Source organism: Mus musculus, chromosome 7 (genome assembly GCF_000001635.26).
Source record: "Mus musculus strain C57BL/6J chromosome 7, GRCm38.p6 C57BL/6J".
Lineage (NCBI taxonomy): Eukaryota > Metazoa > Chordata > Mammalia > Rodentia > Muridae > Mus > Mus musculus.
This window is the reverse complement of record NC_000073.6, coordinates 143,146,515-143,172,733: the sequence shown is the minus strand read 5'-3', so window position 1 is coordinate 143,172,733 and position 26,219 is coordinate 143,146,515. Positions and strand designations below refer to the sequence as shown.

Sequence of the window (26,219 nt, the reverse complement as noted above, 5' to 3'; positions counted from 1 at the left end):
GCTAAGACTTCTTTTTCCCTCTCAATATTTTAACCATTTGTTTCCATGTTTCGAGTTTTATTCATTCTTTTCTCCCCTTTTTAAAATTAATTAATTTATTTATTTTTGTTATTGTTGTTGTTGCTATTGCTGGGGCAGAGTCTCATGGAGCCTGGGCTGACCTCAAACTCTATGTAGCCAAGGATAACCTTGACCTTCCAGTGCTCCTCTCTCTCTTCATCTCCCAGCACTAGGATCACAGGTGTGTACACTGTGCACAGTTTATACAGACTGGAGATTGAACCCAGGGATTCATGTATGCCAGGCAAACACTAGCAGCCCTTGCAGTAAGTTCGGATCAGAGAACACCCACATCTGTCTCAATAGTGTAAGGCATGCATGTCCTTTCTTTTAATAGGAGCTCCATGGGTGATCGGCTTCAGAAGTCTTCCATGGGTCCTCTAAAGAGACAGAGAATACCCACTATCAGGCTCCAAAATCACAATGATAGCTTGAAAACCTGCTCCCCATACACCTTGCCACTCCTGTCCTGGAATCTGGGCTTTAAGATTAAGAGAGTCAGTCTCAGTCTCTCTCTCTCTCTCTCTCTCTCTCTCTCTCTCTCTCTCTCTCTCTCTTTCTCTCTCTCTCTAACCCAGCCCCCCTACATACACTACACAATTGCTCCACCCCTGATCTTGTGGACATTTTTTTCCCTTTCTGGAATGTTCATTTCTAAAGTAGAGCAACCCAACAGGCATAACAGCCCTAGAGGAGGGTTTCCCCACACTGTTGCCCCTGTGCTAAGTAGAGAGGTGCCAGTCCCAGAGCTGTGCAGCCTACAGGCTTAGAAGCTGTGCTCTGGGTTTGTAGGTGGGTTTTTGTTGGGGTAGCATGGCTAGGGATAATAGCAACAGTCGTTTCAAGGTCCTGTTACAGATTCTGAACCACTTACCTGCCTATGTTCTCTGACCCTGCATCTAACTCAAAGACTATTCTGAAAGAATTGCCTAATGGCATCTGTGATGCTTAGGGTTGTCAGCCTGACAAAATCTAGAATCACCTTAGAGTCTGGGCTCAGAGTATACCTGTGGGGGCCTCTCTTGATTATGTTTGTTGATGTGGAGAGACCTAGGTTGTCTAGGTGGGAACAGCGAGCAGGACAATAGCAAGTACTTCTTCATTGTTTGCTTCTTCTGATGTGACATAGTGTGATCGGATGTTTCAGGCTCCTGCTGCCTTGACTTGCCTACCTCAATGGACCTGTGAGGCAAGATAAACCCTTTCTCCTTTGTCAGGGTGTTTAATCATAACAACAGGAAAAGCTAATCCCTCATAGTCACCATGGTTAACCCTCTTTTCCACATACCATGTGATTTTTCACAAGTGTTATGATGTATGCTGTCTTCATATTAATAACTAGGCTTCGTCCACACAAACTCAACCTGCTGTGGCCTGCAAGTCTTGTTCTCTATTTTTGCGTGCAATTTCTTTGCATAGTTTTGGCTATCCTTTTTTTTTTTCAACTGTCCATTATGTCTTCTTTACTAAATGTACTGGACACACCTGCTTTTTGTTAAAAAAAAAAATCATAGTGGGGCCATAGGGTCACCAGTAATATGCTTATCTGGCATGCACAAGGCCTTGAGTTATATCCCTACTACCACAAAATTAATTCTTTTTAAAAGAATAAAACCCTATATATTAGTCCTCTACTTTTTGTGAGATTTTGCATATCTTCTTTTGGAAGATGAATTTAGGACATTAATATTTAATATAAAATTGAATACACCTGACTACATTTCCATCCTCACTTGTCATATGGTTTCTTTCCTTGACCCCCTTTCCTGGGAGCTGCTACGTTGGTCAGCACCACCCTCCCTCCTTATCTCATGGAAGAGGACATTTTACTGTTCTCTTCCATTCTACCAGACCCTTAAATACATCTCTTATCTAAAAAAACTTTCCATAGCACTGATTTCTTGAGATTTTCTCTGGCAAGCCAGCAATCTGTGTATGGCTCTATTTCTTTTGACCTCCATCATCAAGGGCTCTGTGGAGAAAGGCACAGTTTAAAACATCTTGTCAAAAAAGGATGGACCATCTAGAGACTGCCATATCCAGAGATCCATCCCATAATATGCCTCCAAACGATGACACCATTGCATATACTAGCAAGATTTTGCTGAAAGGACCCTGATATAGATGTCTCTTGTGAGACTAGGCCGGGGCCTAGCAAACACATAAGTAGATGCTCACAGTCAGCTACTGGATGGAGCACAGGAGGAGCTAGAGAAAGTATCCAAGGAGCTAAAGAGATCTGCAACCCTGTAGGTGCAACAACATTATGAACTAACCAGTACCCCAGAGCTCTTAACTCTAGCTGCATATGTATCAAAAGATGGCCTAGTCGGCCATCACTGGAAAGAGAGGCCCATTGGACAGGCAAACTTTATATGCCCCAGTACAGGGGAATGCCAGGGCCAAAAAATGGGAATGGGTGGGTAGGGAAGTGTGTGTGGGGGGGAGGGTATGGGGGACTTTTGGGATAGCATTCTAAATGTAATTGAGGAAAATATGTAATAATAAAAAATATTTAAAAAAAAAAAAAAGAACGTCTTGACAAAGGCCAGGCAATTGATGCCTAAGGCTCTGTGGCTCTCATGGCCTCCACCCTGAAGTGGAAGCGACAAGAGACAGTACATCCACAAGAATTTATGCTATGTACTCATAAAACCTGATTTGTATAGACATACAGGCAGAGAGGGCCAAGTTCACAGACTTCCCGGTTCCTCATCTTCTGGTGGGTGAGCGTTATCAGGTAAATGCCATCAACACAAATTCCTGTCAATATCCCACCCTCAGGATGTCAGTATGTGACCGTATTTAGAAACAGGGTCTTTTGCAGATGTAATTTATGATGAAGCAACAATAGCATGCAGTGTGCTCCTCACCCAACATGACTGACAGCTTTACAGCAAAGGGACAGTAAAATCCAAAAACAATGGGAGAAGGGAAACCAAGTGCGTATGAGGGCAGATGTGTTTTTTACAATGTTTTTGTAACAGAACATCAAGGATTGCCATCTTCCAGAGACCAGTCCGGGAATGGAATGGGTTCTTCTCACGGCTGGAAGGAACCTACCCTTATCTTTGACTTGCATGCTAGAAAGAGTGGCCCCTAATCAGATGTAAGCTGTCACTCAGACCATCTCAGAAGCTGTATCTCTAGAGATGTCTCTTCCATCAGGCCAGAAATGACACCAAATCATCTTTCTCCTTGTAGGCATATTGGCCCACTGCTTCCTCACACCACAGTGAAATGTGGGCTTTGAAGAACAAACCCAAGGCACTGAAGGCTAGCAAGGCCCCAGGTGTACTGCTCTGTCCAGACAGAAGGGGAGCTCTTAACCCCTATCCAGTCCCACTCTGCATAGACCCCTGAGAATGCCTTTGCATATAGGATCAACCCCAGTTGTCCACCCTGAAATCTGTGCTAATTTGCGGGCAGTGGCCCAATATTGCTCATACCTGAACTCCTAGTCATCTTCACATGAATTTAAAGCAGGTCTCTACCTCTGCCAGGAAAGTTATGCCCATCTCTAACCCAGTTACGTGGGGTTTTACTCTTAGATCCTGACTTCACTACCAATGGCTGCCAACCCCCATGGAGAGACATCCAAAGATGCGTGCCTTAACTGAGTCTTGGATGCATTTTCATGTGTAGGGAGCCCACACTTCTAAAACTACCTCGATCAAGAATTTCCACAGGACTAGGAGTTTAGTGAAGCTGAGACCCTCAGGGTGAGCACCCTTCACCATAGCTGTGGGCCTAGGCAAGCCAGTTGAGCCACTGCCTGAATTCTATCTTTGTGGGTGTCTAGGGACTGAACCTATTCAGGCAGGCCTGAGACCCACAGGGCATGGGGATGAGTGGACCACCTGACCACAGGTTGTTCTTTGGCTTTTTGAGCATGTGGTGGGGACACAGTGCTTGTACCTGGCTTATTCATTGTCCGTTGATTTGCACATAGTCATTGTGCAAATTTAGACATCTTAATGAGGGGAGAATTTAAACAGTACTTCTTCTTCCTGTCATGAATGTTTTAAGGGACTGAGGAAATTGTGCACGAATTTGCTGTTTTAGGAGATGGTAAGTCAACAACTTCGGGGGAAGTATACTACTTCAGGGCATATGTTTACACAGTTCCTGGGAGATGTAAAAGTGACCTACCAAGGATTCTGAGTGCTCATCTTTTCATCCTTGAGTTTCATTCCTTGGAGAAGGGGCGACTTCCTGGAGAGTCCAGCAAAGGTCCACTCTCTGCCCTTTCCCCCGTGTCCTGCCAAACAGGGTGCCTGCAAGACTCTTGGATGGTAGACAGCAGAGAGCATGGGGATAGGAAAGGAGCAACTCTGATGCCATAGTTAAGCCTGAGTCCTCTCAGAGCTCTGTGGGTGGGACTCTGAAGAGGATGTCATGTACACACACACACACACACACACACACACACCAAAGTTAAGCTTAGAAACACCCCCAAGATGGACTTTTTGTGTTTTTAAGATGGGGTATTGTTATATATAGCCCTGGCTGGCCTCTCAGTCGGTATAAAGCCCAGCTTGGCCTAGAACCCATGGCTGTCTTCCTGACTCAGTCTCCTAAGAACTATGTGCTACCACACCCAGCTTCAAGATGGCCTTGTCTTTAAACTCAGGATGAAGTTCCTTTGCTCTTTGGGGATTCGATGCATTCCAGGATGAGAGTGGCCAAAATTTGGCCAAGGAGAAATTCAAAATTCATGGGTCCAATGTTTACTAATTTATGTCAAAAAAAAAACAAAAAAAAAAAAAAACAAAAAGCAAAACCTTTCCTGCTAGGAAAAAAATGCAGATGAAATTAATTCGTGGGTCTGTCTAATGTGGAAAAGAGAAATAGAAGACATTTTATACAAACCTGAGTGAAGGAGCAGGGGGTACCTCCCTCACCGACTCACCCTCGGGTACCAAAGCAGAGCACACGGCAGGACAATTAGGACTGCTCCAACGTGAGCATAGACGTAAATACTTGACTTAGAATCTCGGTGATGTATGTTTATAGGCATTGTGATGGACATGGCTTTGTGTGACAAATGCGAGGGGTTGTTTTGTTCTTTACAGATCAATGAGCACAACTCATAGTCTTAGAGAGGAAAAGGTTCAACTATCTCAACAGGAAAGGCATTGGGTACCGCCCAACAGTAACTGATACAGTCCCCAGGCCCTGGAGACTAGTAAAAAACAAAGAACACACCCTGATTACCATCACCAGCAACCTCACACCCGTCAGTTTTTGTGCTATCAGACACCAGCCCTAAGGACCACTTGGCCCCTCTCTGCCAAACTGAATGTCTGGTGCAAGGTCCCCAACTGGTGCCATGAGGCAAAACCAAGAAATAAAAGAGATGTGGACCAAAAAGGAAAAGTGTCAATGGTTTTATTTAGGTTGACCAGACATCTCCATAGAGAACCCTAAAGAACCTACAGCGAGCAAACAAAGCAAGTGTGTAGTAGCTTCCCCTCTCCTAGTCATAAGTAAGGTGAACACAAGAAACAACCGCTATCCTATAGCCGAACAACAACCCCCAAAATACATTGAGGACAGCAGTGTCCTGTAAGGAGCTTAAAACCACAAAGGATAAAGAAGCAGCCTAATGGGGTGGGGCCCTGGAGATTGCATGGCACTCACAACCTGCACTGAAGATTCTTCACCAGGTAGAGAGAGAAAGCACAGTGCAGTTCAGATGGACATGAAACCCATGCATCTTTACCCCTCCCTCCCACAATGCCAGTCAAAATGCCAAGAGGGCTGGGTATTGGTTTTGATTTGGGATTGTTGTTAAAAACTGACAGCCAGATTCTCTGATTTTTCCTGAGATTGTGAAGGGCCCAGCAGAGCATCACACTTTGAAAATGAACCAAATTGGAGGATTAACAAGGCCTGACTTCAAGGCTTAGAGTAGAAGTCACAGCAATCAAGGCTGTGCTGGCACAACAGCTTACAAAGTCCAGAAATTGGAGCCAGTGCATGGCCAACTGATTTTCATCAAAGGCGCCAAAGTCATCTCATGAAAAAAAAAAAAAAGTCACAGGGACATGAGGGTAACCACATGCAAAAGAGACTTAGTCCCGATTCGTACCTGTCTCCAGGCATAAGATTAAACTTGGAAGGAATTACAAATCTAAACAAGAAACATGAAACGATAAAGTTTCTACAGAAAACAGGAGAAAGGCTTTGTAAGCTCACATTAGGCAAATATTTCTTAGACAGGACACAAAACACATGAATCTTACAGGAAAAGGGGGCATGGAAAACACCCTGATGAAATGAGTTCATCAAAATTAAAAACTGCTTTCTGAACGATCTTGCTAAGAAGAATCAAAGACGAGACCAGGGGAGGAAAGACCTGAGCAACACAGATCCCCGTGAAAGACAGAGTCATGGACACCATCTCCTCAATTAGCACAGAAGAGACATAGAATCATTAAAACAAACAAACCAACAGAAAAGCTACGGTCCTCTGCAAGAGCATCCAGTGCTCTTAACCACTGAGCCATCTGTCCAGCACCCAAAGCAGACAATTCTCAGTGCTAGTGAGAACCCACAGTTACCATGCTGGCACCTAGGATGGTGATAGCAGTCAGGAGCAGCCATCTTGCCAAAGGGCTTGGCAGCTTCTGAGCATGCAGTACTCCCACTCAGGGACAGGCAGGGAATAACCAGCGAGCAATAGAGGCAAGTAACAACTCCAGAGCCTGTGTGCAGTGCTTGTGGCAGCTTTAATCATAATAACCAAGCCCTAGAGACGGCTCAGATGTCCATCAGCCTGTGGACGGGTAAACAAGCTGCAGTACACTTTATCCTTTCCAAATGAGAGAAGAATCAACCAGAACACAGACCAGAAGCAGACGGGCCTCAAGTGAGTCTGCAAAGTGATGAGAGCCAGACCCCGGGCTTCATGCTGCAGAACTGCGTTCTCAGGGGGACAGGACAGTTCCCAGGTGCAGGTGCAGGGATGGGCTGTGGTACAGGGCGTACAGAGCGTGTGAAGGAACTCAACTTGGCCTAGGAATTTGCCAGAACTCACTGAACCGGACATCTCACATGAGAGAGAGTTTTGCTGCACATAACTTAAACCCTACAAAGCTAAAACCTAAGACAAGAAAACAGAAAATAAATAAGAGAAGCCTAGGAGATGGGTGCATCACTGGTTACTTTTAAAATGTTGAAAGAGGAGCTGGCAAGATGGCTCGGTGGGTAAAGACATTTGTCGCACAGGCCTGGGACCCCGAGTTGGATCCTTGAATTCCATTAAAAGGTAGAAGGAGAAAACCAATTCTACAAAGTCTTCCTCTAATCTCTGTGGGTACAACATGGCACGCATGCCCATATGTATGCATAGACAGGCACACACAATAATAGTAAGTAAAATTCTTTAAAATGCCTAGAGTTTAAGTGCTTAAAAAGAGAAACAAGCTAACATACTGGAGACTTTAAAAGGAACCCCACCACCACCACCACATTAGGTTGGCTGTAGACACTCATCTGTCACAGCTCGTGAGCACTGTCAGTGCTGTCCCCAGCATGGCCACTAACCTTCCTCCAGCCCCCTCCCTCAGCCTCTGCGAATCCAGCCCAGCTGTGACTCCTTCAGCCATTTTCCTTGGAGGAGACAGCCAAATGACATTTTATGTTGGGCTAACTTTACTGGTCTCTGCACTTGTCACAAACTCTCAAGTGCAGCTGGGCCACAGTCATGTCTCTGGGCCTGGTACCCAAGACATGGGTGCCGCAGACTAAAGGGGGTGAATATCACCCTGTATCTGTATTTTGGTCCCCAGCTGAGTATGCACTATGCACTATGCAAGCTGTACAGCAGCCAAAAGAGCTCAATAAGGATCACAAAGAGTTCCGACACTCTGGTATCTGCTGCTTTGGCCTCTCCTAGGCCCTTCTAGTTAATCCTCCAGTGACACTGAAATGGAGACCAGGAGGTGATAGCAAGAGTGGAGAACCCACAAAATGCAAAAACTACAACCTGTGTTGTGGTTCCTCCCTTGTTGAAGTCAAGCTGGGCCAGGAAGTCTGTCCTCCTGTAGGACAGGGCTGCTTGGAGGCCAAAATCCAGAGCCAACCAGGGTACAGGGTAAAGCTAGCTTCACTGCCAGCTGTGTCCCAGCCTGATACCTCTGAACCTTGATAGCTTACATAGGGTGGCCCCTACTCTAACATTGCTGAGGGTATCAGGAACCATGACTCCTCCTCACTTCTAAGGTCTGTCCCACCCAGGCATGCCCACTGCCTTCCCTAATATCTGTGGGCTCAATACCTCCCAGTGACTATCCTAGGGCTCTGCTTGGGAACACCAGAGTCCCTGTGACTCTGCAGAGCATACACTGGGTGTCAGGCCACCAGCCCACATGGTTCCACATTCTACATGGTAGGATGCACAGGGTCACATGGGTATATGGCACCATATGCAGCTACTTACATCCATGCCCCATAAGACACCCCAAGGCCTATCAGGCCCCAGGCAGCTGGAATGCAGCAGTGCACACAGGGCCTCTTTTTTCTCCCCAAGTACTGAGATGGAGGCCCACCCTCCTGGCAGTCACATTGGCATGGTTACTGGAAGTATCCCAAGACCTCCGGACTTAGACTGGTAGGCACTTTGCCTCCATCCTGTCTCTGTGAGCCCCAAGGGTCATAGATCACCTCAAATTTTCAGGTGGAAAACCAGGACTCCAAAGTGCTCCCAAAGGCAGGCAAGAGTAGAAAAAAGATGGCAGACTGAAAAACAGATCCAGCCAACAAGAGATCCAGGTGGCCAACCACCAGGTGTCCAGGCTACGGACACCTATCGTGGAGACAACATCTCAACACGAAAGCAATCTGCCTCCCTGTGATCTGACACCACAGGCTCACGGTACCCAACAAGATGCCAGGGCTCGATAATGGTCACTACAATGTGGAAGACCAAGGGGTTCAAAATGAATATGGCTGCTGGAATCAGCCCTTCCTTGGGAGAGGAGCTCTGACACCTAGCCTGGAGACAGCCCTGCGATTAGGACACCTAGTTCTTTCTGGGTACCCAGTACCTGTCACGGAACATCCTCCAAAGTGCTGGTGTTTGAGCCATAACAGCTCACAGGAGTTGGGGTATGGGCAAGGAACAGAGCCCCTTTGTTCCCTCCAAATATGTCCTCACTTTACCCCAAGTTGAGAGTGGCACTTCCACATCAGGTGGGCCAGCTCTCTCTCCCTCTCCCCTCCCTCCCCATCCCTGTCTCTCTGTATGTGTTCACATGTGTGTACATCCCAAGTTCATTAGCCTATGTCCAGAGCCCAGAGCTCTTATGTGTGTGCAAGCAATCTCTTCTCCTCTCTCTCTCTCTCTCTCTCTCACACACACACACACACACACACACACACACACACACACACACACACACACAGAGTCAAAGAGTGATGGAATGAGACACTCCCCCTTCAAGGGGATCATTGTATCCAGGCTCCTCCTTCATATACCTGCAAACTCTGATTAAGAAAAAATTTCCCCAAGGTATTGGCGAACTCTGAAGATGTCTTCCAGCGCCTGGCCATTGGCAAATGTGTCCCCTTGGGGTACCCCAACTACATCTACAAGTCTTAAAAAGAATGAGAATCCAAGCAGTTCCAGAGACATTTTGGTTACTTAGGAATTTTCTTTGTTTGACCTGTGATGGTCTGAGTAAGTATAAGAATGCAGTCGGTTACATGACAGATTTATGTATGCATGTGTCCCACTCCATCTCTGATTTCCTCCACACAGCCAAATTTGGTTCTGATGGCGAATGTAAACCTGTCAGAATCAGTGCAAGCCTTCTCTGGATCCCTTGAGTCCAGCCTGGTCCAGGTGTGTGCCTGCATGATGCATGTAGGCAGTGACCTTCGGGACAGTGATGTTCATAAAATAAACAAACAATCAAAAAAAAAAAAAAAACCTGTGCCATGCCACTTAAATTCTACTTACAACTTTCTCATGGAGAGTAGTTGGGTGCAGATGGCATCAGGATAAAGCTCACTAAATACAAGAAAATTATCCTATGACAACCACACACAAGGTAGGGCATGTGCATGAACACACACTAAAGAAATAAATCTAAATTTTTAGTAAATAAAGAAATTAAAGATCAAGATGTGTTCATGTATTACCAAGATGCTAATTTCCCCCAAGCTGACCTCCAGATTTGTATCCCCAATAAAACTCACTCTGCTCTTTCATAAAAATGAGCAAGCTATTCCTAAAAGTTATATGAACAGGCAAAAGACCCAGAAATAGCCAAAACACTTAAAGAATAAAACTGAACGTCACGAATGACTGTTTTTGCAGCCCTGTCTCAATGCTAGTAAGCACAGAGTTTGGCATTTCAGGATGACAGGTCAGTGACTCAGAACAGTCTGGCAGATTCATTCTTGTGGCACACTGGACTTTAAAAGGGATGGCAGGAGACTCAGGAAGTAAAGAATATTCGTTCCAGAAAATGCTACTCAACCAATTCAGCTTCTACATAAAGACACATAGACTGCCAGCCACATTTAGTACAAGGACATGGAAAGGACTCTGGAGTTCTAGTGCCTATGCAAGCATGAGGGGCTAAGTTCAAGTTCAGGTCCCCAGCTCCCAGGCATGGCTACATGTGAACTCTGACCCCAGGACTAACAGACTGGTGGATCCAGTGGCCCTCTAGGTGGACTGTTTAGCTCCACGTGCAATGAGAGACAGAACATAGAGAACAATGGGGGAGGGTTCTAACATCTGTCTACCTCTGGCTCCACAAACACCAGAATGGGTGAGTACCCCATCACGTGTACACACACACACACACACACACACACACACACACACACACACACAAGCACACACTCACATGCACACACACACTCACGTCACATCACAAATCTAAAACTATAGAACGACAATAAGAAAATATTTATGTCACACTTTATATATATATGATTACTAAGTATGAATTAAAAGGTAATTAAAACAACAGAAGATATAAATTTGACCTCACAAAATTGAAAATTTCTTTTTGGGGGTGATAGGAATGAAATCTGAGGCCTTGTGCACAGTAGGCAAGTGCTCTAGAACTGGGTCACACTCCAAGACCCAAACATTGTTTTTTTGTTTGTTGTTTGTTTTTAAACCACACTGTTAAATAAATGAGAAGGCAAGCCACAGTATGGAAGAAGGTGGAAATTTCTAAGGTCAGGCCTGGCTTCAGCTCCAGGCTCTGGGAACAACCGCTACGTCCAGGGAACTGTCTGTTGTCAATATGAAGCAATGAGCAGGGATCAAGCCTCATCCGTGAGCAGGAAGAGACACAGCCATGGTAAAGAACGCAATGTAGTTCAGTTGATAGTGTGTCTGCCTAGCTTGTAGGAGGCCCTGGGTTTAATCTCCAACAGCACATAAACTGGATGTGGCAAAGTAGGGCTGTAATCCCAGCACTGATGAGCTGAGGGCAGGGGGATCAACTCAAGATCATTTTCAGCCTCAGAGGGAGCTAGGGAATAGAACCACGTTAAGAAATGAAAGAGAGGGGAAGAGATGAAGTGAGGAAGGAAGGAAGGAAGGAAGGAAGGAAGGAAGGATGGAAGGATGGATGGAAGGAAGGAAGGAAGGAAGGAAGGAAGGAAGGAAGGAAGGAAGGATGGATGGAAGGAAGGATGGATGGATGGATGGATGGATGGATGGATGGATGGATGGAAGGATGGATGGATGGAAGGAAGGATGGATGGATGGATGGAAGGATGGATGGATGGAAGGATGGATGGATGGATGGATGGATGGATGGATGGATGGATGGAAGGATGGATGGCTACCTTTAATGTGAAAGAACCCCCCAGGCCTCCAGAGAGCTCCACAGCACTCAGACACTGACCAGCTCCCACTCTGCAGAATTAGGCTCCTAATCCACGTGTGACAGTTCTCATCCAGGCTCCTCGTGCTGATAGTTCCTGAATTCAATGTGCAAATGGAACGGGCCCCAAGGGCAGGGGTGTCCCACTCCCGGCAGGCTCGGATCCAAGCACAGCATTCAAACTGCATAAGTGCGTGACTCCAAAGTATGTGCAGATAAGAGAAGTGCACACAGGTCATGCACATGTGTGCCTTCTCACACATCTGTGCATGTATGTGTGGATGTGTATGCCCCACCCCCTACCCCCCTGAACGTGCATATCACAACTCAGCGTCCCAGCTGTGCTCGGCTGCCTTTTCTTCCAACCTGCTATTTAACACTCCTGAGCAAGTGTGGAAGCCATTGTTACTACTCACAGTTCCCAGCCTCTTTTGCAGACCACAAGTGCTGGGTCCACCTGCACTCAGCCCCCAGAGCCACATCTCCCGAGAAGAGTCTGTGTTATAAATACCCACGAGAACACAAAGCTTTGACACCAGAGGCCAGGGCTTGCTTTCTCAAGCATCGCCCACATAGGGGAGGAGAGCACGGCCCCTGGTTGCCACGACCCTGAAGGTACTTGAGGACATACTCCATTTCTCAAGCCCAGCAGTCCAGACACACTGAGATGGCCTCTGGGTCAGAGCACCTCCCACAGCTATTGAAGAGGCTGCCATAGCCCAGCCCCAGCCCCAGCCCCAGCCCTTGGCCCCCAACCCCCAGTCCAAAAACACCACTTGCTCCACCCAGAGACCCCAGTCGCCATGCAGCCTTGTCACCAGGAGACAGACAGTCTACAGGAAGCTGCTGCTGGAGCCTTCCCTCACCGGTCAGCTCAAAAAAGCAAGGGGCCAAGGGGCCTGGGTGCTCAAGTGTGCCTCTCGACCCTGAGAGGCTGCCCCCAGCCCCCTCCCTCCCTCCCACCTGCGAAGTCACACAATGACATGCTTCAATAGCACACAGCCCGGGCCTCTGGTTTTCGTTCTGAGTGACCCTGGGAGGCCAAGAACGTGATGGGAGACCCGTCTGAGTGTGATGCCCTGGGGGACACTCAGGCCCCCAGCCCTCGCCACTTAGGCAGCCCGCTCCTCCAGGCAGACAGCTGGCGGACTCCACCGAGCTGTGCCCCTCAGCCATGAGGCCCTGCGGCTCATCCTCTTACCCCCAACGCAGCCCCCAAGCAGCCCCCAGGTGCCCCACTGCAGAGGGGGTGCCAGGGCAGCCTACTCAGCCCACCCCACTATATTATGTCAGCTGTTAGCCTGCACTTAAAGCGAAGTGCTCCAGCTGGCCAGGGTCAGATGTAAAAACAAGGGCCTAACAAAACCCGGCCACCCCCCCCCCCAGCTACTCTGAACTGGAGACCCCCACCGCATGCAGCACTCACTGAGGAGACTCTGTCCAGCCTTGGGCAGAGCATAAAGGAAACACCTGTCCCTGGCCGGCACACTCTAATCCCACTAAACCCGAGTGGAGAACCACCCCCAGCAGGCAGCTCCCACCCCAGGTCTGACTTTTGTGCTGGGCCTAAAGGAAGGATGGTGGAGAAGGAAACCCTCTGATCTCAGGAATGGAAGCCTCCTTGGGCCCCAGCCAGATCCAGGTCACTGAAAGCACAGTGCCTGATGACAGTACCCCCCTTACCCTCACCCCAACACACACCCCTAGTTCCTGGAGTCTGAATAGGAACCAGCCTGCCTTGGGGTCCTTGGCTCCTGAACGGTTGTCCTCCTTTAGAAGGACAGGAGGCTCCTGCCACAGAAAGACCTTTCCTACCGACACGGGAGCCCCATGTAACCCTGCCATAAGCCAGGACCCTCAAATAACCCCTGGGAGCCCCACACTTGGCCACCCAGGCTGATTTATCACTACTTACCAACCTGGAGCTGAGTCAGCACAATTGTTAGAAAAGGGCAGGGGGAGTAGGGGGTGAAGAGAGGGGAGTATAAGACCACCCAGATACCTGGAGGCCCTGGGAGGGGGCCAGGAAACTATGTACACACTACACATGAGTCACGCGCGCGCGCGTGTGTGTGTGTGTGTGTGTGTGTGTGTGTGTGTGCTCGCGCACAGAGAGAGAGAGAGAGAGAGAGAGAGAGAGAGAGAGAGAGAGCATTATCCTGATGCTGTCTCAGTCTCCCCTTGCAGATCTCCTAACTGAATGGTACAGGGAATGGTAAGCTCCCAGGAAGGTAGATCTTGGGGCTAAAACAGAACTGTAGATTTGGGGTGGGGTGGAGGCGGCGGGGGGGGGGGGTGAGAGGGTCGCTCCCATTGATTCTGTCCCCATGACAAGATGTAGTACAGGAGTGGAAACTGACCACACGCCCACAAGGGAACAGTGAGAGCTAGTGCCAAGGGGTCTTCTTGAGGCCATGAGACCCTGCTGCCAAGCACATGCTTCTCTTCCCCTTTGGGCTCAGAGTCACCAGGAAAGGGTGTGGAGAAGAGCCTGGAGGGAGAGAAACAGGAAGCAGGCCCTGCAAACCCAGGTAGGCCATGGCTTTGCACCTACAGAGCCAACCACAGGCAGGCCCTGCCTGCATTCGCGCCACCCTGCCTGGAAGCCTCCAACTAATCCCCACATGCCAGGTAGCGAGGAATGGGTGGCATCCTTCTAGAAGGTTCCCACCATGTCTTACTGTCCTCTCCTTCTGCCCCAGGCTCCTCAGGATTTTATCCGGTTCTGAACAAATGTGCTACGTGACGATTCTTGCCACTGCACACGGCTCGCTCTGGTTTCACAGAGGATGCAGACACCAGAGCTATGTCCTGCAAGACCCTCCACGCTAAGGCCTAGGAGGCTCAGGAAATCTGGTGGCAGCTGAGGATGCTGGCTTTCCTGCTCTTACAGTGTGCAGGCCTTGTAAAAGGAAGCCGCTGCCTCCAGGGCAGGGTGATGGCCAGTTTAAACCCCATAAACCTGAGGACCTAGGATCCATGGCTCCTAAACTGTGTCCACTGTGATAGAGAAGGCCTGACCTGCCATTTCCACCCTCCCAGATATGTCCCATGCATCCTACTTTCAAAAATAAAAGCAATAAAAGGAAAGGAAGAGAAAAGCTGTATTTCAGTTTACAATTCCAAGTTACAGTCCATTGTTGCGGGGAAGTCCAAGTGGGAACTTCAGTCAGAGTCGAGAGCAGAGTGCAAAGAATGCATACTTGCTTGCTTGCTTGCTTGTGCTCAGCTTCAGTTCTCCCCTACCAGTCAGACCAAGAGGTCCTACCATCCACAGTGGGCTTCCCACATCAATTAACTTAGTTAAGACAATTACCCCACAAACACACCCACAGATCAGCCCAATGCAGACCATCCCCCACTGGGAGTCTTTCCAAGCAATCCTAGGTTTGTTGAGTTGACCATTAAAGCCAACTATTACAGTAACGAGGGAGAGCGCCTTCTTCTAGGAGCATACACTGACTTTCTAAAGATAAGGGACAGGGACATAGTCCCAGCATCTTTGGAAAGCCCCACAAGATGTATTTAAAGAGAGAGAAAAGTGACACAGATGGAGTAGAGAAAACCACCTAGTGGCCCCAGGCAGAGTCATCTGAAGTGGCATGAACTAAGAACAAGTGTCGTGTGTGTCAACATGGAAATACAGAAGAAAGACACTGTGAAACCAAAGTATCCACAAGCCATCCTGAGCCGCAAAGACCAGTGTGGGACAGTGCAGCACACCCATGTGGTCCAGACACATTTGCAACTTAAGTGCCATTTTAGTGTCCATGGATCATTAGAAACCAAGAGGGTCAGGAGTTCAAGGCCATTCAAAGTTGCCAGATGTGGTGGCACATGCCTCCAATCTCAGCACTAGGGAGGCAGGGGCAGGTAGAGCTCTTTGAGTTTGGAGCCACTCTGAACTACACAAGGTGTTGTCTCAGAACGACAACAACAACAATAAAATAAAGCATACCAGCAACCACCATTCTGCACATTCTCCTTCTGAACAGAATGAGGATTGGACAACTTTCTCGAAGGCCATAAAACACGTGCTGTAGGTTTTAAGGGCCACACAGTCTCTATCCTGGTTTGGAAAACAACCAACCAAACCACAGAGGAGTCCACAAGCCTGCTGGCTATGTGCTACCATGCCCTTCTTAGCCCCTAGCAGGCAGGGTTTCAGCACTCCAGCCAACCCCTACATTCTCTAGCAGCTGAAATGGAGAAGATATTGGGATCCGCCCACCGTTCCTGCCCCAGCTCATGGGCACCATAACAGCATGTGAAAGATGCTGGGCAGGTAGGAGGCAAAAGGCTTTGCTGCGCCCCAACATAGCAGGCATTTCTAGCAATCCAGCAGGACATATAAGCTCTGTGCCCAACCAGTGGGACTTTTTTTGCACAGCTTGGAGATCTTGAGGTCCTTAGAAGCAGCCCAGCCCCATCCATTCACCCATGTCACCCACCCATCCCCAGACTAGGTGTGACATCCTCCCACCTAGACTAAGCCACAGAGCAGCTGTCTTCCTGGAGAGAGGCACCAACAGTTCGGGAGAGTACCCCCAAGTCCCCCAAGCCTCTGGATGCCCTGGGGGCTACAAGCAGAGCTGAGCCCATGTCTGTTCCATTATCCCCAACAGCCCTCCAGGGACTACACGCAGATGGCATGTGGCTTCCATGTCTACAGGACCCCAAGGTGTGAGTTCTGGGTAGGAACTTGAAGCCCTTGTCCCATTAGCACACAGCCTGAAACACAGTTGGAGCTTCACAGCTACTCTCTTCCTCAATGAATGTAGGAGAAAACAACTCAATCAAAAAAGGTGGGCATCTCGTGGGGAATATCTTTTAAAGTGGCAAAATGACAGCTGGGGCAATAGGAACCTTGTGTGCTGAGGACGTAGAAAGTTCTGGTCCAGCTGGGCAGTGATGGAGCACACCTTTAATCCCAGCACTTGGGAGGCAGAGGCAGGCGAATTTCTGAGTTTGAGGCCAGCCTGGTCTACAAAGTGAGTTCCAGGACAGCCGGGGCTATACAGAGAAACCCTGTCTCGAAAAACAAAAAACAAAAAACAAAAAACAAAAAAAAAAAAAAAAAAGAAAGAAAGAAAGTAAGTTCTAGTCCTGAGAGGGACACAATGTTTCCTCAGAGGACCCAGGAGCCCAGGAGAGAGCTGGCAACACTACTGGGTACACGGTTAGCTGGACAGCATCTCTAAAGAGCCCTGAGAACTAGATCTCTCCAAGCAGGGGGCTGGGGCCCCACAGGAAGTCAGATCTTGGGCTTGGTGGTGGAAAACTCAAGCTCCCTGCTGGTCTCCTGACCTTGTGCTGCTGCAGCAGTGACTCAACCTGCAGAAGTCTTCTTCCCTCGGCTGCAAACTAGTCTTCAGGGACAGGGATAGAGTAAGCATACTGACTCTCACGAGTGCAGCTAACAGGTGTGATATTAATGCCCCCATAAGAGATCTCAGACAGAACAACAGACCAGGCAGTGGGACACATGGCCAAATACAGTGCAAGCAGCAACGGTACACTAGGTACAACCCAAGGCGTGTCTCAGCCAAAAAAACAGAACACCCGCTGTGACTCCAAGCAACAGAAGATGGAGAGCTAAGAGCAAGCTCTACAACAGATAGACCGTGAAAACAAACTAAACCAAAGCAAAACCTAGACACAGCACCAAGACATGAAGCTAGGCGCTGAATTTAACGCCAATAAAGTCTCCACTGGCAGGAAAGGGTGTGAAAACGAATGCAAGAACATGTGAGGCCCTGCTGAGTGTGAACGAGGGTCTGGGACCTGGGGAGCTGACCCTGTTCCACTTGAAAGTAGGACCCAGCAAGGGCTGTTTTAAGGGCTCAGAGAGCCCACCGGATCTCATTTTGCCCCTGGGAAACTGAGGCCTGCCAAGAGAGTTACAGAAAGCAAGGGCGGGCCAGGAAGGGTCCAGCTGCAGGGAGGTGGGTCGCCCCTGCGGGGCCAGGGAGCCTCACAGTAAGGGAGGAAACTGGAGAGATGACCTCATCCCCCAGGCCTCCGGCCGCGCGGCTCACGGGTTTTAACCGCAGGCATGGCGGGACAGTTCCCTGGTATGCGGGCTGTGGGGCTCACGGAGCTGGAGTGTGTGCTAGGACTTTTTCAATGCAGCTGTCTTTGTGTGGGATTTGAAAACAAGCTGGGGTTTGAGAGACAAAAAACAGCCCTGCACCTGGGCCTGGCCAGGGTCTCCTATTGCAAGGAGGGGTGGGTGGGTTTGGCGGCGTGCATGCACATTCAGCAGACTTGCACGTACACGGCGTGCACACACATGTGCGCCACGTCTACAGATGTACATACAGCTTGCTCTAGATTCAGAGGCCGGATTGGGGGCTGGGCGGCGGGAGGGGGGGTGTCCTCCTTGGGGCCACAAACAAGTTTCAAGGCCAAGCACACCTATAACACCCCTGATCAAAGTTCTAGCCAGACCCTGGCCTGGCAGGGCCCAGTTTTCTCCAAGAACAGCTTTTCAGACCCACAGAATATGCCTGGCTCAGCAGAATGCTTAATCCCTCGGAGGCCGCCTGGCTTCCTTGGCCCTGGCTGAGATAACAGGGCTCTGGCACCACGAAAGCCAGGCGCTGAGGCAGGAGTACCGGCGCTGGGGTTGGGGAACACAGCCTCGCGTGACTTCTTCTCCACCATTTACCCAATGTGCTCCCAGAATCCCTCACAGAGCTCCCTTGCCCTGGGCCCCCGTGGGGCACCGCGGGCTGTGGTTTGGGCTCCCGCGCTCGGCACTCTGGGCTCGGCCCAAGGGCTGCTGGAATGTGTGTTACAAGAGCGCCACCTGGTGTCTCCACAGCTCGTCAGAGGCTGCCCTGTCCTTAGCTCAAAGGCTGAAATAAACATCTTTGTTTTTCACCCAACTCCCGTCCACAGCATGTAGCAGCTGCATTCTACACTATGTCCCCCAGCCTGAGGCTCCAACAGCCATTCTCACCCTAGAGGCCTGGAATCCACAACCATGATATCTGCGTGGGCCTAGGACACATGCACCTTTCGGAGGCCATGAGCCATCTGCAACAGCACACAACTCCTCCTTACCTAACCCTTTGACCAATCATCATGTCTTCTAGGAAAATATCACCACCCTATATACAAGGTCCTTTGAGCCATACACTTCTTCACTGGTCCATATGTCCAGGCTGGACACACGCCAGCCTCACATCTGCTTCCCCAACACCATGGTCATGACTCTGAAGTAAGCCACTAGACACAGCCAGCTCAAATCCTGGAAGGTATGGCCTCTAAAGGCTAGCATGTGAGGATACAGCTTACGAACATGGCAAAGTTGGGGACAGACAATGGCTCAGCAGTTAAGATCCCTTGCTACGCTGGCAGAGGTTCTAAGTTTGGTTGGGTACGCATGTTGGGCTGTTCACAATCGTCTGTTACTCCATCTCTAGGGGATCTGCCACATTATCTTCTGGATTCTGTGGGCATTTCGAGCACACACACACACAGGAGGCGGCAGGGAGAGAGAGGCTTTAAAATAATGTGGCAAAGCCAAATGGGGAGGTTAAGACTAAAGCCAACTATACTTTCATCCCTATACTTTACAGTTGGAGACACTGAGGTTCAGGGGTATCATTGTATCCTTAGGGGGCATGCCTGGGAACAAGACTTAAAAAGAAGGGGGTTCTGTATCCTACTCCATATATACACTCTGAGCAGCCGGGGTGTTGAGCCTCCCTCTGCATAGTAGAAAAGTGTGAAAGAGATGTGAGCCTACTCAAAGAAGCCCATCATCACATCCAGGTTGCCCAGAAAAGAGCAGAGGGGAGTTCCAGAAGGGAGTGTGCAGCGTTGACCGGAGGTCAGTCCTAATAGTAGGAAAGCAACCCTGCTGGATATATATAGTGTTTGTGCAAAGGTCCTGAGGCAGTTGGGAGGGAGAGATGGGGAGGGAAGGGAGGTTTGGAGATGGGGGGGGGTGTATGCTTAAATGTGTGACACTCTGAAGACCATGAGGGAGAAATTGGAAATTATCCCAAACCACCCAGGGAGCGTCTGGGACACTCAGGTTTTTGTCCTATAAAATCTCTTCTTAGCTGTTGTGGGGCAGGGAGGGTCCAGGGAACGAGAAGGGGACAAAAGAGGTAATGAGGTCACTGCCCTCACAGTGGTGGACAAAGAGCCACTTCTGGGAAGCAGAACAGACTGGGGAGGGGCTGCCTTGGGAGTGGGGACCCGCTCACACTGAGGGAATGGAGGAGGGGTGGGTCCCACCCACGCCTGCCTTTGCTTTAGGGTTGTTGGATCTGTGTTCACAATTCCAAAAGTAGCCACAAGATGGCAAGCAGGCCCCAGAAAGAGCCTGGCCTGAGGGAGGCAGCAGAAGCCACCAGGAAAGGGAGCCTAAGCCAAAAATTACTGGGGTAACCACCCCAAGTCTGGAGCTACCAGATGAGAAATGGAGTAGGTGCATTCACAGGCCCACACACATGTGAACATGTGTTGACACATGAACATACAGTACCATCTACACGTAGGCATGAACATAGCTACACATGAAGATACACAATACAATGCATTCATTCACAAGTGCACAAGAATACACAAAACCAAGCACAAGGCCTAATATGGATATTACACATGTAAATGTCCACTTACACTCTCACACATGCTCAGACAAAACACACACTTACCTGAAGACACAGCTATATATAGGAATGTGTCCATTTGAATACATGGGTCTGTGCATATGTGAATACATTCACGTAAGTGCATATATAGACTTGTACTTGGGAGGCCTCCCAGGGGAATGTTCTGACACACAGGCCCTTCTCAGCATAGGAGCCATTTTGGCCCAGGCTCTCCAGACCAAGTCCCAAACTAAGAACTACAGAAACCTAGTTCTCTGGAAAAGAACCTGGGCCATTCCCCTCAGCAGTAACCAGGAGCTATGTCCTCTCATAACATATCCAGAGACTTGACCTCATCCGTGTAGCAGCCACCTCTGTACTGGGCAAGGGAACAATTCTGACAGGAACCTGTGGGGATAGCATCACACATAAAACTAAGGAACCCAGGGCCCTCTTCCCCACCTTGGTTCTATAAGGGAATACAAGGGCCATGTGAAATTCCCCAACCATATCTAAGAGCTCCATCAGACAGGTCTTGAAAGATTATACTCTGGGACTAAGGGGTGTCATCCAGGAAACTGAGGCTAATCAGCTAACACATCACAGAGAGATGCCAGCTAAGATTTGGTGGCATCTTTCCAGCCACATGGAACCAACTAGGGAATAGGCAGACTGGCTGGATGTTGCTTCTGGAAAAACTTGAGGCCCTGACCCCGACTTGAAGCCCAGGAACCATAGGTACAGGAATTGGCACCTCTGTTAAGTGTGGGGACATCATAGGCTAAGGCCCACATTGAAAAGTCCCAGAAAACTTCAGAAGAGAAGTCGCCCTCTAGTGACCACAACTTCCAATCACAGCTTGTTACTGTCTGTTAGCAGCTGCCTAAACCACATGTGCCTAAACCACAGTGACATCCCAACCCCAGAGGTAGGCACACTGCTGGCTGGCACCACAGCCATCATAGTTAATACTTGGTACCAGGTGTGCCCTGGATTGAATGCATTGACTTTTGGGATGGGAGTAAGGAACAAGAAATTTGCCAGGTGCCCCTGAATTTTGCTACAGAGCTCACTGTAGGGTATGAACCCTCCAGTGGCCTGTAGAGAACTAGGTACTACCAGGCAAGCCTCATGTTTGATTTGGTCTACAGTGAAAACACGTGTCCTATGGAGTTTTGGGAAAGGGGGCCGTTGGGATGAGCAGCAGGGATGGAACAGAGCAGTGCCTGCCTCATGCTTCCCTGGAGACTCCTAAAAGCCATTGACAGTATCACACGTGAATACTCAAACTTGAGGAAGAAGGCACCCACCACACTCAGGCCAGGACCAGAGAGCTCTATAATCCAGGAAAAGGATCTTTCCTGTGGCTCAGTCTCTAGAAGCCATAAAGGAAAGATAAAGTGGACACAAGATAAAAGGGTGTGGCTGAGCAGCCACCACTGTGCTTCAAGACTTAGCAGGACAAGCTGCCCAGCTGACAGAGGCTGTATATAGATAACACTGAGAAACACCTAAGACCCCCTGTGCAGAAGGTGAAGGGCAGCTAAATGTGGCCCTTGTTCCCTGTAAGGGTAGGGAACATCCCATCACAGAAAGCAAACACAAGTGCACCCAAGCAGAAAGACACTAGGCTGCACCATTCTGGGCTTTACCACCTGTTGCTATCTTGTCCCCATAGTCCCAGCCATGCTGGCCTCCACCCATCTTCCCAGAAGCATCATAGATCCATCAGCATTGCTTCTAAAGGCCACATCTGGCCCAGCAGAGAATGGTGATACATGGGGTGTCTACCCTCATGGCTCTTGATTGCCCTCACAGAACAGGGTCTGCCTCAGTTGCTTCAGTGGATCCTAGCCCTGTTTCAGGGACTCATATCTACCAGATCAACAGTACCTCAGCCCCTCAAAGCATTTGAGTTCACACACAACAGGGCACCCTGAAGACACAGTTGGCTCTTCACAGAGTTCAGGGTCACATGAGACAGTCCTCATGCCCTTCACAGAGTGTGGAATCCTAAAAGACATCTAAGCCTCTCACAGTACATGGGTCCCACAAGACAGTCCCCAAGCTCCTCGGAGTGTAGCTGGAACCTGGTATTTGGAAATTCCATTCCTCAAATTGCTCTATACTGGGACAGGGCACACACTCATGTCTGGCCTGCAGAGAGCTATGTACAAAGGTAGTTGTGGTACCCACTAGGACTGCCACGATGGCCTTGCCAGAAATGATACATGAAAGTCCCCTGAGCTGAAAGGCCCACCCCAGTGACTGAGTTAGAATTGGGCTAGGACACCAGCAGGGCCCATGAGTCAGTCAGCAATGGCACACACAAGAACCACCCCACCCCTCAGTGCCACTGTACCCATGTCCTCCTGTCCTCTCTCTGGGCCTAGGTCAGAAATTCCCCATACAAAGGGACCCTTTCTATTCTTCCTGCATCTTCAACACACGGCCCAGGGGCCTGATAGGCATGGATGCAGGGGAATTGCCCTGTCTGATAGCCCAGTAGCAGGGTGGTAGAGACCAGGAGTGGGTGGTTCTACCCTTCCCAGCCCTCCTCCACCTCTTCCAGTTGCAGTGATGACATTTACTGATGGCCCCGGGTGCCTACATACCATCCAGAAGAGGGTCCCGGTGGCCAGAGCGGCATACTGCTCAATAGTGGACAGGACACTGAAGATGAGGCAGACCAGAACAATGAGGAAGCTGTGAGACAGGGGACATACGGTCAATGCCTGATCCAGCTTCCCTGCCACCTCCCTCTCACCCAACACCCCACATGCAAGATCTTTAGTGCTGGCATTTCCAGGTATTCCTTAGCTAATGCACTCAAACATGGGATCCATGGGATGGGAACCATTTACCATGTTAGGACTGACCCCAGATTGGTGTCTCAATACACACTGACCTTGAACATGCCACACTGTGCCATCTCAAAAGCAGCCAATACTCAGGGACGGTACACAGCCTGGTGGCCATGGCCTTAGGGACAATGGGTCAGTATATCCAATTATTCAGTATAACCCCCAGTATATCCAAGAACCTTGGTGTACAATTGAAGTTCAGAAGTACTATTTTTACAAAACAGGAGCCTTCATCCCCAGGAGTGCAGGGGGATAGAGTCCCTTAGCCAAGGGGGAGACACAAGAAAGGAAGGCCAAGCACAGCCTGAACCTGTGCCCTGAGGACACCCAGAAGTCATAGCTTTTACACTGAGGGCACAGTTGCTGCCTGCTCTGATTCCAAGGGCACTGGGAAGATAAGTCTCCCTTCCACTAAGCTCTCCATCCCTGGGTGTCATCATCCAAGGTGGCCCTCAAAGTTGCTTCCACTTTGGGGAGGGTGCAGATTATTAGAGAGGGGGATGCTTTGGGGAGCTTCAGAGACTCTACGTACCCTCCTGGCATGTTCTTGGGGATCAGAATAGAAGTGGGGAGCTGATGCATTGTCCCAGGGCTACAAGAGGGGCAGACAGAGAAGGTATACACAAAGTCATCAGGGCCCCAGCACAGACCCCTGTCCTCAACAAAGGAACCCACACACTCCATCAATCCTATATCAGGTTTTCCCAGTATGTAAGGCCCAGACCACCAGCCTCAGGCTCAGCCTCCCAGAGGGCACACAGCAGCAGTAGCCTGACTCAGCCACCATTTCCTGGGAGAGGCACAACTCAGATCTCCCACACCTCTTAAGATTGATTTCATCCATTCCTGGCCTCTGCAGCCACCGTTAGAGGCTCAGAAGACCAACAGGCAAAGCCCCCCCCATTGCCCCCTCTTACCTGCTGTGCCAGGTCAAAGCCTGAAGTCATAGCTTACTATGCCTCCCCCAAGACAGACACTCTTTGTCATGCCCATTTGCTCTGCGATGCACAGCACGTTCCAGCCTCCTCCTCTTGTTCCTCCTCACCCCGGCCCAGGTGCCAACTCTACCACCTCCAGATCCCCCACATCATGCCCAGTGTGGTACTCCAGTGGTACCCTGTCCCCCTCTTACTGGTATTGAGGACCTGATGTTACTGCCCTGTCTAAAGGCAGAGACTCAGGTTCCTACAGTGTGGTCCCATATCATCTGCAGAAGTTGCTCCAGTACCCACCCTGCCCCCATGACACCTTAAACACAACACTTATGGCCAAACAGCTCTGCCAAGTCCTAGTGCCTACAGCCACGACCAGGCAGTGAGCATCCTCAGAACAGGTGACTAATATAGAGCTTGGTATACAGAGGTCTTGGTACCCCACCACATACATACCTCCATTTAATCCCAAACTCTTACCCCACTCACCACACCTATAGTAACCTCACATCACAGTAGGCAACGTCTCCATTTGGCACTGATCCCTGGCCAACACCCACACCAGGATTCTCACATAGAGCACACATCTGATTTGGCCCCAGCAGAGCCTCCAGGTGGGCTTCAGTCCTTGCCACTCCCCATCTCTACCACCATGAATTCCTCATAGGCCTAGAGCTCTGACAGCAGCCAGCCTCTAACCCTGGCACCCAATGCACTACACAGTATTGTTTCCTCATGTCCACTCTCCACATGGACTTAAGGACTCCCCCAGAACAGCACGACAGGACATGCAGGTCCTCCTTGGTCCCCCAGTAGTGTTCCTCCTGACCAGTGGTAACCATACTGACTGTTGGCCCACATCTATCTCCTGGCGCTGATCATATGGAAGCCCCTTGTAAGCTGAACAAGCCACATCAGATCCTCAGGAAGCCATGGCTCTTATGTGGACACAGCAAACACTAGGTTAGGTTGGAGCCCCTCTGCTGTCCATCCACAGATTAGATGTCCATCCATGCCTGCTAGAGAAGTCTAACTTTAGCCATGTATCCTCAACTTCTTTCAGAGACCGTTGTGGCCTTTTGAGACTCAGTTCCTCGCTGACTAGGCTCTGCTCTCTCCTCAGACTGACTCTTCACAGAGTGGGGCCTCACTAATCCAGGGTGTGTGTTGTTTTGATTTCCAGCAGGCAGGGAAGTAGGGTTGGGCTCATCTCTAGGCAATCGAGAGTAGATGCCCCACCCCAGACCATGGGTTACACATGGAGCCAGAGAGCGACTAGCATGAAGAAACGCAGCCTTTTCTGGCTGCCCCTCCACAGTGACATAGTCAGGCAGCCCCTACTTCAGATTCCCAATTGGAACATTAGCAGCTTAGGTCTACCCCCTCTTGGAACTGTGGGTTGTGGCACAGTGCACAGCCCTCAGTGTCTCAGCACCTAGAAGTGAGGGAGTGACTTACCCCAAGGTCTTTGAGAAGCCCCCAAGCTCCTGGCATCAGCACACATGCAAAGATATGGTGAAAACTTCCTGCTGCTTCCCTGGGTGCCCTAAAGCTTACACACACACACACACACACACACACACCCCAGGGCACAATGTAGCCAGGTCCGGTCACCTGGCCACAGTTTGACAGAATAGCACTAGTCCCTCAAGAATCTGACAGGTCACAGTGTCACCGTGCTAAAACCCAGCTCCTATTTCAGAGGGGGACATTGAGGTTCCTGGAGCTCTTGAGGTCACTCAGGTGGAATCACAGTGGTGCCAATGATAGCTCTTAATGGACTTTCAATTCTTTACTGCTAGGGTGACAACTTGGTCTTTCAAGCCCTCCAGAGCCTCGGCTCCAATATGGAATATAATAGCACCAGCACCTGAGGACCAGAGAGCTTATGTG

General features: G+C 49.5%; 1 protein-coding gene across 8 annotated transcripts in view; it reads right to left on the bottom strand.

Moving 5' to 3' along the window:
- Kcnq1 (potassium voltage-gated channel, subfamily Q, member 1) overlaps positions 1-26,219 on the bottom strand; it is a 320,174-nt gene that overhangs the window by 254,317 nt on the left and 39,638 nt on the right. For 5 of the 8 annotated variants that reach the window (XM_006508492.3, XM_006508490.4, XM_006508491.4 and 2 more), the window contains exon 2: positions 23,146-23,236. In XM_006508492.3, coding sequence (XP_006508555.1) covers positions 23,146-23,236 — 91 coding nt within the window. Of the gene's footprint in view, positions 1-23,145; positions 23,237-23,926; positions 23,987-26,219 lie in introns of all 8 variants that reach the window. The other 3 variants (XM_006508488.4, XM_011241982.3, XM_006508489.4) reach the window with 1 other exon arrangement.